The 13585-nt window shown below is 48.2% G+C and overlaps 1 protein-coding gene across 4 annotated transcripts; it reads left to right on the plus strand.

Annotated features, from left to right (window-relative positions):
• Positions 1-2768: 2768 nt before the first annotated feature.
• Positions 2769-7639, plus strand: LOC119327580 (nuclear transcription factor Y subunit C-4-like). Of its 4 annotated transcripts, XM_037600678.1 has the most exons (4): positions 2769-4255; positions 4557-4656; positions 5063-5177; positions 6612-7639. In XM_037600678.1, the coding sequence occupies exon 4, from the start codon at positions 6660-6662 to the stop codon at positions 7362-7364; it is 705 nt and encodes a 234-aa protein (XP_037456575.1). In that variant the 5' UTR covers positions 2769-4255; positions 4557-4656; positions 5063-5177; positions 6612-6659; the 3' UTR covers positions 7365-7639. The 4 variants fall into 4 exon arrangements, with proteins under 4 accessions (XP_037456575.1, XP_037456576.1, XP_037456577.1 ...); XM_037600679.1 differs by lacking the exon at positions 5063-5177; XM_037600680.1 differs by lacking the exons at positions 4557-4656; positions 5063-5177.
• The last annotated feature ends 5946 nt before the right edge of the window (positions 7640-13585 follow it).

Genomic DNA, 13585 nt, shown 5'->3' on the forward strand with positions numbered 1-13585 from the left:
GGGTCCTTGTGGACTAGGAGAAGGGATAAATCCATAAATCATGGCAGACCAAGCCCTTGCATGCCGTCATCTTGGTGGCCTTTTTCCTATTCGAGCCTTATTTTTCTGCGAGCATCTTTGATTCTAGAGTTTTTTATGGCTCCTGCATACTTTTCAGTCTTTTAGGGCAAGTTTGGTTGTTTTTCTAGACAACGTGCCTAGAAAATTTTGATGCCTGGATCGGGCCTAAGAAACACAATTTTTTTGCCTCGCCAGGCGCATAGGAGTGTTTGGTTTAGGGCATGGCCTAGTGGGATCTAAGTTGTCGCTGTTTTCTTCTCATTCACCTCGAATTTCGTGTCCTCATTATTAGCAGCCATGATTATTGCCCAGCTGATGCACCAGGCACACCCTGTCGCCCAAATTTTTTTGGGGGGTTTTATCACTTTTTCCACTAGTTGTGTCACACTATTCATTTTTGCCACTAAAAGTCTTCACTACTAAAAAATGCCACTGTTTCGTTAAAAACACACTCAAAAATGCCATTTTCTCATGTTACCGTCAGTCAAAGGGTCGTTGACCGCGCGATATGACCAAAATGCCCCTGGTTCCATTACTTCCCAAACTGTGTCACACTATTCATTTTTGCCACTAAAAGTCTTCACTACTAAAAAATGCCACTGTTTCGTTAAAAAGACACTCAAAAATGCCATTTTCTCATGTTACCGTCAGTCAAAGGGTCGTTGACCGTGCGATATGACCAAAATGCCCCTGGTTCCATTACTTCCCGAACTGTGGGCCCAACATGTCAGGGGCAGGGAAATAATTTTTAGGATATAAAAATAGGCAATACAGGGGTTTGAACCCCAGACCTCCTCGGAGGCGCTCGCACGCGCTAGCCAATACATCCAAGGTCACCAGTTGACTAATCAATGGAGATACGCTACATATCCTTACATGACATCTAGGCATAGGACATAGCTATTAACAAACCAAGTAAACTCGAGTTGTACACGCAACAGCAGCAACAAATGGTTCTCTAAATTTCTCTTAAAAAATTAGCATGACGCATGTACATAAGGTTGAAAACATTCAGCACACAAGCAAATAGAGGGGTTCGAACCCCAGACGTAAGGATATGTAGCGTATCTCAGTTGATTAGTCAGCTGGTGACCTTGAGTGTATTGGCTAGCGGGAGGTCTGGGGTTCGAACCCCTGTGTTGCCTATTTTTATATCAAAAAATTATTTCCCTGCCCCTGACATGTCAGGCCCACAGTTCGGGAAGTAATGGAACCAGGGGCATTTCGGTCATATCACGCAGTCAACGACCCTTTGACTGACAGTAACGTGAGAAAATGGCATTTCTGAGTGTGTTCCTAACGGTATAATGGCATTTTTGAGTAGTGAAAACTTTTAGTGGCGAAAGTGAGTAACATGTCAGGCCCACAGTTCGGGAAGTAATGGAACCAGGGGCATTTCGGTCATATCACGCAGTCAACGACCCTTTGACTGACGGTAACGTGAGAAAATGGCATTTTTGAGTGTGTTCCTAACGATACAGTGGCATTTTTGAATAGTGAAAACTTTTAATGGCGAAAGTGAGTAGTGTGACACAACTAATGGCAAAAGTGATAAAAACCTTTTTTTTTGAGTAATTGTCGCCCAGAATTGGTCACCTGGACCAGGCTAACTTCGCAACCTCGTCATCCAGCCAGGCATCACGTGTCGTGGAAGTAACCGACTCTTAGGTTGTTTTGGGGCTTATGGGCTGTTCAAAAGTTAACAAGTTCAGAAAAACATTCCACCTCGGCCAGGCGCTTGAGCAGATAGTAACTAGTTGAGGAGCGCTCCTTCGGGAGCCTCCCAATGATCACTTGTGTGCGTGAGAGTGCACTATTTGGTGTGCTCTTAGCCGCAGTCATATGTCGCGTTCTGAATGCTCTCTTCGAATTTTGTTTATTTTTCTGCACACGTTTTTGGCATTTTAGATGTTTTTTTTGGCTTTTCGGATTTTCATCGGCCTTTCTTAGCTTTTCGTCAAAAAGAAATTTTTTACGCGAAAAAAGCATTTCCTTTTTTTCTCTCGCGAGAGGTACGGATTTGCTTTCATCATATGCATGGTTTTGTTTTCGCGAGAGGCACAACTGCGCCTCTCAAAAACAAAAAAAACTTGTTTTCTCTTTTTCTCCATTCGTGAGAGGCACGTTTTTACTTGTGCGAGAAGCGCAGCCATGCCTTTCGAAAACAAGAAAAAACATCATTTCTTTTTATTTCTTTTCATGAGAGACACGGTTTTACTTTTACGAGAGGCCATGCCTCTCCGAAACGAAAAAAAAAACAGTTTTTTTTTTTTGAGACGCAAGGTTTTGCTTTCGCGAAATGCACGGTTGAGTGTGACCTATGAAGTCAGTGATTTCGGTTCGAACACGGCCCAGGTGTGCCGCGGCCCAGGCACGTCACGGGCCTCATGTGCTGCCATGCCAGCAGCGAGATTCGGCCCGGTGCCCTGCAGTGTACAAGAATAACAAGATGCATGTCACCCGAAAAAAAAAAAGATGCATACGTCTTGAGTCGCCCATCCAAGATTTTATTGCAATTCTTAGTAATAGGACTTGCTTTGTATTTTCATAGATGTGAGGTCCAAATCAGTGTACCTGTAATTGTTATAAGCATGAATAAAGTTACAGAAAATACAAGATGCATTTCTCAAAAAAAAAAAACAAGATGCAGAAAGGAAAAATCAGTGCAGAACTACCACACGGTTTGTGTGTGCCAGGCAGCTCCTCCCCCGCACGCCCTCGGTACAGACCATGCTCTGCTGCGTCTCCCTGACGGCCACTGCGGCGTCCACGCCCGCGTCCTCGGGTAGCCCACGCGCCCAGCGCCGCAGCAGCCAGCCGCTTCTCGCACGACATCCTCCTCGCCGCGCTGCTCCAGCCCGTGACCTCCGTCCGGATGGCGCGCAAGCTGTTCGACGGAATGCCTCGCAAGGACACCGTCTCCTACAACTCAACGATCTCTGCCTAGGCTGGAGGTGGACGCACCGATGAGGCCCTCCGGCTGTGCAGATGATGAAGGAGCTAGGAGTCAGGCCTAGCGGCTTCTCATGGCTCTGCCCTTTGCCGTTTGCCGTTTCATCGGGCGTCTGCTCTGCTCCCCATGGGATGGAAGGTTCTTGCAGGCTGCAGCTGATGTACGCCACGGCTCTGCCCAACAGAACACTGTAACCGGCAGCACACTTGCGGATATGTATCGGCATGCCGCCGGCCTCTTCAAACACGCGGTGCACGTCTTTTGGGGTATGAATGAGCAGGGCATCGTTTGAGTGAATTCTGTCTTGTCAGTGTACAAAGATGATAGTCAGAGCAATTCAGTGTTTGAGTGTTTCCGGTTGATTAGAAGCCACGGGTTTTTGGTCGACAAATGCAGTGTGCCAACTCAACGGTGCTTACCATATGGCACAAATGTCAAGGATTTGGCTGAGGGTTACCAGCTCTTGGCCCTTCGCGTCGAAACAGGACTCTGTCAAATTCTGTCATCTATAGTGCTGTTATCGGCATGTTGTCCATGCCTGTCAGATTGCTTGATGCCGTTATGCTTTTCGAGGGATTAGCCAACAAATTGGGACTCAGAAACATGTAATGCGATGATATTGTGTATGCCACAAGTGGTTTAATGGAGCAAGCTCTGGGCCTCTTTGGGATGGCTCTGTGAAATGCTGTTCTTCCAACTGAGTTCACTTTTGCAAGTGTGCTGAGATGGAGCTTCTGTTTTGGTCTGATGGAGCAGGGCACACAAATCCACGGGCTGGTATATAAACGTGGGTTTGAGGATGATATAATTGTCGCCATTGCTCTCATTGACATGTATTGTAAGTTAGGTTCCTTGAAGCATGTCAGGAAACTCTTCAATGCTGTCTGTGCCAAGGATTTGCTGCTATGGAATACAATGGTTGTTGGTATATCACAGAATGGGAAAGGCAGGGAAGCTATTCCAATTACCGAGGCTGAGGCCTCCTACTAAGTAGCAGCATTTTGCAAAGTCAAAATTCGAAAGGTGAACTTGTTCCTTTTGCTGGCTTTATGAGTGCCTTTTATTGTAAGTGTATAAACTTGAATCTTTCTGTAACAGAAACATACTTGCAGGGATTATTAACGCAAGAAGAACAAGCGTGAATGGGATGAGCAAACTTCTTTGTGGAAGCCGACTTATATGGCTATGATCGTGTTAATGACGATAGAGACGATCCGATCATTGAAGCCAGAATCACAGATGGTAAGCAACTTGTCTTCTCTATCTACTGCTGGTGAATTTATTTATTTATTTCATGGCAAGACTAGTAATCTTCCGAGCTTTCCCAGTGCTGAGTACACATAGTGGTTATCATGTGATGACATAAATGCTTAACAGCCCGCGTGCTTCTTCTTATGTACACTGTTTATTTTTTAATATCAGATGCTGTTTTCATTTACGACCACTTGAATCTAACAGTGTAGTAATTTGTTGTGAAATGTATTCGTTTTCAAACCTGTTTGCTCAATCCGTTACTGTTCTATTGGATGTTTGTCTGTGATAGAGCCTGGTGTTGATCCTTTTGCTCAATAGAGGGAGGAGAAGAAGAACAGGTTGATTATCAAGAAAAGAACATACTTTCGAATTTAAAGAACGCTGCAAAAGTTAGTGCTCTGCCAAGGCAACAATTTCTATTATCATCATCTGTATACATCATGCACTACTTTGTTTTTTATCCATTACATTGCCAACTCAAGTTTCTCATCTAACGCTTTCTGAAAAAAAACCGGAACCATGCAGTCATATACAGCTTGGTGCCACACCTGTGCCCATCACTGGGATTAAAGCGGATCTGCCTAGAAAATCTAAAAACAAAGATGTTGCGAATCTTCGGTAATAAATGTAATTCTTTTATTGCGGAGTATGGCGAATCAATGCTTGGGAAATGTATCAAACTATTCTTCCGGAAACCTCTAGAAAGTTATAAAAAGGGAAATCATGCATATCTTGACAGCCCATATCTTTAATTGATTTCCATATTAATATGTATAAATCACGCGTGTTCTACAGCTGTGCCGTCTTTGCCGCTCTTGCCATCAAGGTATATAAATACAGTTTTCTTTGCCGAGCTTTGTGCTAATCGAAAGATAATTCCTGAGGTGCACAAGAATTCTGTATTCGACGGGTATGTACAAGCCTGTTTGATTTCTCTCACTTACATGTCAATCAAGTTATGCAGTATTTTTTGGATTGCATAAGTCTAGTCATTTGGTTTGGTACAAACTATTTCAGATCTTTGTGATACAGCGCCGCTCGCAATGGCCATTCTCTAGAATTCTAGATCTAAATATCAATATGGTGTTAGCAGCTGTTGAATTTCTAATTAGGAGGTTATAGATCTAACAAAAATTCATCGCTGATGCCAGTAGGTATAGAAAACGATGGTTGGCATGATCTGATAATTACGATTCTTCTCAGGTTAGCATATGTTTTGGTTGTAGGATGACCGCGACCCTAAGATCTGTATTACTATCAATCTCAAATCTTATTCTTGGTATTCAACTATCGATAGAAACGGTCCCACGGGATCTACTAGATGAATTTGGAGGTTGGGGTTTTGGAAACCTCGATCGTATAATGATGCCATCTCTCTAGGGGATACGGGTGCGGATGTTGATACTGATACCAGAATATGCATCTTAATATGTATGAATGAAATATCCTTATATATCATGAATATATAGTTGGAATGGTTTACCATGATTCAGATATTCTATTTATTTCTGTCGGTATATTCATGTTCACTGCTGGTATTCGTATTTCTTCTTTGAATAAACATATTCATCTATGTTCTTAACATAGCTATGATGCGAATATGGTTTTTCTATTATCCAGCTGCGTTTGATCAGTTCCCACCCTTGTCGCCATCTACTTTTCTTTTTTTCTTTGTTTGAAACCATCTGGTGGGAATATTCAACTGAGTTATCCACTCTCTAGCTATATATGCTTTATGGAGCACCTGTGGGGCATGCCTGGAGTTAGAAACCACATTATCACTATTGATTGCTTGTGCAATCTAAGCTGTTTATGTGTTATAGGAACACATCTTATATGTTATCCAGAGGTCATTCTCTTTTTGGGCACTGCACTTAAGATGTAACAGAAAACAAGATGCTAATTTTGTGGTGGCTTACATGGCTGTAGAATGGCTCAGTTGCCTTTGTAGCCAGATTTATTCCATTGATCTTTGTCAACCGTTTACTTTGTTTGATTTTGCTGGTGTATATTTGGCTGTGCATGCATATTTTTAACTATGTCTGCTCTGGTGTTGTTACTCAGAACTGATCTTAGTTTCGGAACTAGCAAATAATTATGTTTCATTTTGCGAGGATCCTAACAAATAAATGCACTCTGTTTGAAACTGATCTTTTAAGAGAGGCACAAATGTTCACAATCATCTAAAGGCTCTGCACAAAATTTTATTTTGTAACCTAGAGGCTAGCACTATCCAACTGTCTTAAAGATTTTCTTACTTTATGATTGAGCTGCAATTTTTTTTTCACATTGTTTTACTTTATAATTGATCTAATTAATAGTAATTTTTATTCTTTTTTTACAGTGCCGGAAAGACCATTGATTTTCGGGCAAGCAAGATCAAGCAGTGCACATGGTACCGACTTCGCAACCTCAGCCTCCAATGGGTGATGTCACTCCTGCCGGTTCACAGCCAACACAAGAATTCCCTGGCAATCCAGCTCAGCTCAGTGCTCAGGAGCAGCTTATGTACGAGCAGTCGCAGGAGTATCAGCTGCAGCTCCAGCAGCAGCTCCAGAGGCAGCTCCAGCAGCTCTGGGCCGAGCAGCGGTCAGAGATCGAGCAGGTGACTGACATGAAGAACCACCCCCTGCCACCCACCAGGATAAGGAAGATCATGAGGGCCGATGAGGACGTCCGCATGATCTCGGCAGAAGCTCCGGCGCTCTTCGCGAAAGCATGTGAGATGTTCACGCTGGAGATGACGACGAGGTCATGGATGGTCACCGAGGAGGACAAGCGCCGGGTCCTGCAGAGGAGTGACATCGCCGCGGCTGTGGCTAGGACTGACGATTACGACTTCCTGCTGGATTTGTTTACCAGAGAAGAGACGAAGCATGGGGTCCTGCTTCGTAGGACCGGGCAGCAGCCCATGGGGACTCAAGCTGGTGCATACCCGTACTACTATGCGCCGCAGCAGCAGGTGGCAGGTGCGTCGATGGCATACGGTGGCCCGTCTACCTATGTGTGGCAAGAGCCTCAGGTACAAGAGCAGGGCCATGCCCATGCGTCCACCTACGTGTGGCAAGAGCCTCAGCAACAACAGGAGGAGCCCTGAAGCTATCACCAGATTCAGAGTCCTCGTTTCCGCCTCGACATTTAAAAAACTTTTGGTTTCGCGTTAGCTTTCGCATTATCGTTATTCGACGGTTGAAACGGGCGGTTCTGATCAGGAGAAGTTTAGGAAGTTTGGTTGATGTTGTCATTTGAGAAGTACTCTGAATTTGTGACTTGAGACTAGTTGGTCGAATTTTACCATTCCAAACGCAAAAGTCGGCCTCTGGTGATGCGTTGTTTTTATTTTCTATATATTTATGATATGTTTGTGTGTGTCAGTACCATGAATTTGTGATTTGAGACTAATTGGTCGAATTTTACCATTCCAAACCCAAAAGTTGGCCTCTGGTGATGCCTTGTTTTTTTTTTACTTCTATCTATCTATGCTATGTTTTCTTGTGGTTGTTAAGCTGTATTGTGTTGCATGAAATTTGAGATCATGCTGAGCTCCAGCTGAATTTGTCCGAAACCGAATGTGCATTGATGTTTTGCAAAATCAACAGTTGATGGTCGGTCATTCTGCTGAAGCATGACAAGTAGTAGCAACTGAATGCACAGCAGGAGTTGTAGAGCATCATCAAGTCCTTTTGGACGACAGGAAAGCACTGTTCCTCACCGACCCGCCTTGTCACTGGGTGATGCAGATCGTCAAAAGGGGATGGCATTTTTAGCCTCAAAACAGTCGCCGTCCACGCCTGCTATCACAGTTTTGTGAGTAGCCATCGATGGCCATCGATGTGGGGTAATCAATAATATGGCTCGAGCAGTCCGTCGCCACAAAGGGGATCGATCACATGCGCGCCGTGCCGTGCTGTGCCGGTGGTGTCTCTGTCGTGCGCCACAGAGGCACAGACGGCGACCTGAGACGGGGCATGGTCCAGCCCACGGCTTTGCCAAGATCAGCATTGCAGATTGCACCACGGGAGGTGGATCACACTACTCACTACTGTAGATAGCTATATGCACCAGAAATTTAGACGCTGAAATGTTTTTTTTTTGTGATGCAGACTTGTAACACATCATGCATGGGCGCTAGTCCTGCACATCACCAAATGTGTGCACCACCTTGACAAGTGAATACTGAATACTGTCCACAATATTACATTCCTTGTTTGTAAAATGCATCCAATCGTACTTCCTCCGCTTTTTTATGTAAGGTGTATTTGTTTTTTCTAAGGTCAAACGAGTGCATGTTTGACCCAGTTTTTAGAAAAGTATATTAATATTCACAACACGAAATTTGTATTATTTGATTCATCATGAAAAGTAGTTTCATATTTTATCTATTAGGTATTCCAGATGTTGTTTATTTTATTCTATGATCTTGGTCAAACATTTAAATGGTTGACTTGCACGAAAATCAATACACCTTATATTCACATGCCGGATGGATGGTGGCTTCCTTGTGTGCGGCAGAGTGGACGTACGCAGGGCGGGCTGGTGCGGTGAAGGGGACAAATCCTCATTGATGTCCACAACCCCGGCCGCGTTCTGCTCGTGTTGCTTCCTTTGTCGCTCACTCTTGGCGAAGTTCTTTGTGTTGCAGCTCATCCCCATGGACGGGACCGCCATGGATGATGTCAAGGCATCATCCATGTTGTCCGTGAGGGGCGGGGTACCTAGTGATGACATCTAGGGCAGTGAATGGGGGCGGCAACGTGGATGAGAAAGCAAAGGTGGAGGACGGCAACGGCATGGATGCGGAAAAAAAGTACATGCGCGAGAGGATGGTGGTGGATTTAGTGGAGTTGGTCAATTTGATGAAATTTGGGGCGGGTTCGGTCTGTCTGTTCCGAGATGGCGGATGCGCCTAGGCCTTCTCATATCCACTGCAGATACGAGCTAGATATCAGGGGTGTCGGTCAGCTAGACATATAGGGCCGGTTTGAGTGGCCAGCTAGGTCACGATTTTGTGATCAATCACTGACCGGGATGTCCGCCCGGAAGTATATAGGGCATTTGAGGAGCCTAACTGTAAATGGTCTAAAAAGATGCATTGGCCACGAAAAAAATGGCAAGTGGATGATGGATCACACACGGATCATCTCTTCATAATTTGTCACTTTATTTAACTTTCAACCAATATTCGCACCCGTCTCAGTTCCTTTTCAAAATTTACAAAGTTTCCTGGAGTTCAACATGTCTGGAAGCACAGAAGGATGTTCTTTTCCTGATATTATTACCAATATTCACGTATAACAAATGCATTAAAGTTAAAAATTACAATGCATTAAAGTTGAAAATTGTGGTCACTTTTAGCTAAATTTGCACACTTTTTTTAACACGTTTGGACTAGTTAGTCTCATACATAAGTAGCCCAGTGAGATTGCCTAAAAGAAATCTACCGGTACAGTAAGTGAAATCAAAACTGCTCTACACACGATGAATTGCATGGACGACCACTGCACGATGGCCATCGTGTGGTTGGCGCCCGTTTGTTGCCATGAATGAACGGCTTGAAAGGCTTGTCGTCCAAACTTCGTCGGCAGACTGTGGTTTGCATAGCACTGCTCAAGTGAAATTGATCGAAAATGTGTATATATAGCCAGCTTACGCGTGTGCCTTTTCTGTTGGTCAGTCGATCCGTTGTCCTTCTTCCTTAGAGCATCTTCAACAGCCGCGCGAAACGACGCACGCGTGGTAAAGGCAGCCTTTAGCGCGCGGGGGGCGTTTTGCCGCGCTTCAGCGGCGGCGGGAAAACCACGCACGCAGAAACCGCTTGCGCGCGCGAAAAGGCGCTAGCTCGCGCGCCATCTTTTGCGTGCCGCTTCCGGCGCGCCTATAAAGTGCGGCGCGCGCCACGCGCCTCTCCACGTCTCATCTTCTCCTTTTCCTCTCTCTCTGCCACGCGCCGCTCCAGCGCCCCGCCATCGACGCGCCGCCATGCCGCTGAGGAGCGTCCGGCTACCGCGGCGTCCGCCTGCGCCCCAACGGCGGCTACTACGCGGAGATATGCTCCGGCGATCTCCGGCTCGGCCTCGGCACGTACGGGACGGCGCGCGAGGCCAGCCGTGCGTACGACGCGGCGGCGTGGCGCCTAGGCCGGCCGCACGGCCAGATGAACTTCCAGGATGTCTACACGCTTCAGCAAGCGCTCGACCGTACCCCGCCGCCGCGTCTGAACACGGCACAAGACTGTGCGGAGCACGCCGAGCGGCAGCGCCGCCTCCTCGTCGCCCAGGAGGACGAGCGGGTCATGGCGGAGTGGCGTCGCCGCCGCCCGGAGGACGTCGCCTACGAGCAGTCTTACTAGGCAAGGCATCGCGAGGAGGACACGCGAAGGCGCCACGAGGCGTGGTTGGACAGGCGTCGGCGCAAGGCGTTGGCGAACGCGCAGTCCGATCTCATTGAAGCAGGTGGGCAGTCGTTCTTCACGCCGGATGATGATCCGTGGTTGGACATCTGGCTGGATACCTCGAACGACACCGCCGAGGAGGATGACGATAGTGATGATAGCGACTTAGACTAGTTTTTTTATGTAATCTATCTCGTGTTTTATCGTTTGTCGTTTTTAATTATTATGCAATCTATGTTTCCGATGTAAAATACCTTTGTATCGTTAAAATCTATGCAATCTATCTATTTTCCAATAGCCTAGAATGAGCGCGCGCGCTGCTGAGCGGCGCGCGCGCTGCATTTTAACGCGGCTGCTGGAGTGGGCGCAACGCGCCGTGTTTTTTGCGCGCGGCGCGACCTGCGCCTGTTGGAGATGCTCTTACTTTGCCCCCTTTGCTCGAGGTTTCCGCACTGCTTGAGCTCCTCTCTCTTCCTCAGCAGCAGCTGCTCCATGGAGCAACGCCCAGATGCTGCTGCTCTCGGGGCTCTTGGGCTCGCCGGCATCTGCCGCGAGACCTTCGCCGTCATCCGCTCCCGCCGCCCGGGCTTCGCCTCCATGGCCGGCGAGATGGTCGGGCTCTCCCTGTCCAGGCTCGCCCACGTCGTCATCTCCCGCGCCCTCTTCTCCCATGTTGTCGCTGCCTCCGACGCCGGAGCCGGCTTCCTCCGCCTCGCCGCGATTTGGGGCCCCTTCTTCCTCGTAGAGGCCGCCTGCCTCTTCTGCGTCGTCCTCCCGTCACTCAGCTTCGCCGCCTACCTCGTCCACTCCGCCGCCCCGCGCTACGGCTTCGTCGACGACCGCGACGCCCGCTCCATCGCCCGTGAGCTCCGCCCCGTCCCCAGGTTCCTCGCCAGCGGCCACGCGTCGACCTTCCAAGGCAACTCCCGCAGAGCCGCGCGCGCTCAAGGTTGGCTGGCGCCTCGTGGTCACCACCTTCGACGCCTTCCTCCTCCTCCTCGGCTACACCGCCCTCTTCGGCGCCACCGCCTGGCTCGCGCACCACCACCTTCTCGCCGCCCCTGCTCCGAGCGAGGATATCGGCGTGCAGCTGCCGCAAGTGGCGCTTCTGCTGGGCGGCGACGCGTACCTCACCGGAGCGGCGCACATCGGCGCGGTGTGGCGCGTCGCCTGCGTGATGCTGGTGCTAGAGGACGACTGGGGCTTCTGCAGCATGCACATCAGCGACGAGCTCCTTGCTGGCAAGTTCTGGGCCGCGGCCCCCGTCCTCTGGACGCTCGACGGGTGCATCGTGCACTACCAGAATAACGACTGCTGCCGACGGCCTTTTCTATGCTGACGGCCCCCGTCGGCATAGATCATGGTATGCCGACGGCCGAGAAAATGCCGTAGGCGTATTAAAGCCGTCGGCAAACCTCCATATATGCTGACGGGGGTCGTCGGTGTAGGAAGGCCGTCGGCATATCTTCCACTATGCCGACGGGGGCCGTCGGCAAAGAGCCGTCGTCGGCACACAGGTGGGTCCACCGACCTAGGTCCAGACGAGGGGTTGACGCCGTCATCACTATGCCGACGGCCCCGACGGAGGCCGTCGGCATAGCTTGTAAACCTTTTTTTATTCAGCAAAAAACACATGGGCTCTCTATGCCGACGGGGATACCGTCGGCGTATATATTATATGTTTTTATTTCTCATTTTTCATTTTTATTAAACCTTAGATTTGATTAATTTAAATCTAATTTATATAAACTTAAACATACACAAATTATATATGGATTTGGGGCAGAATTTTCCATAGATTATGAATATCCAGTTTGTTTTTACTTTTGAGTATGTTAAAATGTAACATCATGTAATTTTGCATATAGGTCCTTACACTTGGTAAAAATCATAAGTAATTGATACTTCACTAGATTTGGACAACTTTTAAATGATTTTCTTATCATAATCTCACACCGGGTTTGATGCATGTGTGAATGTGTTGTGGCATGCGTAGACGCCCTTCTTGGGCTCCGAGGTGTGCCTCCCTCCACGGACGGCAGTGCCGCCGTCACTTGGAGGGGGGAATCGTGCGCGTCGGGTAGAAGTAGAACCGGAGGGAATCTAGTGTTTGGTTGGGTCCAGACCATGTTCGGGGGTGTTCCTATGGGCTGATCTATCGCAACTAGATGAAAGAGTCCACTGGTAAAAGCCCGTCCGATGAAAGTCAAAGGCCTAGATCTCCTGGTCAACGGGGCTAAGGTTAGTCCGGTCGGTGGGGCTTCGGGGTGTAGCTATGCCATCGAAACACCGTATTGGGTCTAGATGCATGTGTGAAAGTCATGTGGCATGCGTAGACGCTCGTCTTGGGTCTCTGCGGTGTTGCCCCCCTCCACGGACGGCGGTGCCGCCGTCACTTGGAGGAGGGAATCATGCGCGTCGGGTAGAACCAGAGGGAATCTAGTGCTTGGTTGGGTCCAGACCATGTTCGGGGATGTTCCTATGGGGTGACCTATCACAACCAGTTGGAAGAGTCCACTGGTCAAACCCCCCCGGTGAAAGTCAAAGGCCTAGATCTCCTGGTCAACGAGGCTTCGTGGTGGCCTTCCGGATGTAGCAATGCCACTGAAACAGCGCACTGGTCGTGATGCATGTGTGAAAGTGTTGTGACATGCGTAGACGCTATTCTTGGGCTCCCGGGTGTGCCCTCCTCCACGGATAGCAGTGCCGCCGTCACTTGGAGGGGGGAATCATGCGCGTCGGTTCGAGCCGGACGAAATCTAATGGTGGGTTGAGTCCAGACCGTGTGCGGTATTGTTCCTATGGGCTGACCTATCGCAACCATGTGGAAGAGTCCACTGGTCAAAGCCCGTCCAACGATAGTCAAAGGGCTAGATCTTCCGGTCAACAGGGCTTTGTGGTGGCCTTCCTGGTGTAGCTATGCCACC

The sequence above is a fragment of the Triticum dicoccoides genome, chromosome 7A, assembly GCF_002162155.2.
Source record: "Triticum dicoccoides isolate Atlit2015 ecotype Zavitan chromosome 7A, WEW_v2.0, whole genome shotgun sequence".
In the NCBI taxonomy this organism is placed as follows: Eukaryota; Viridiplantae; Streptophyta; class Magnoliopsida; order Poales; family Poaceae; genus Triticum; species Triticum dicoccoides.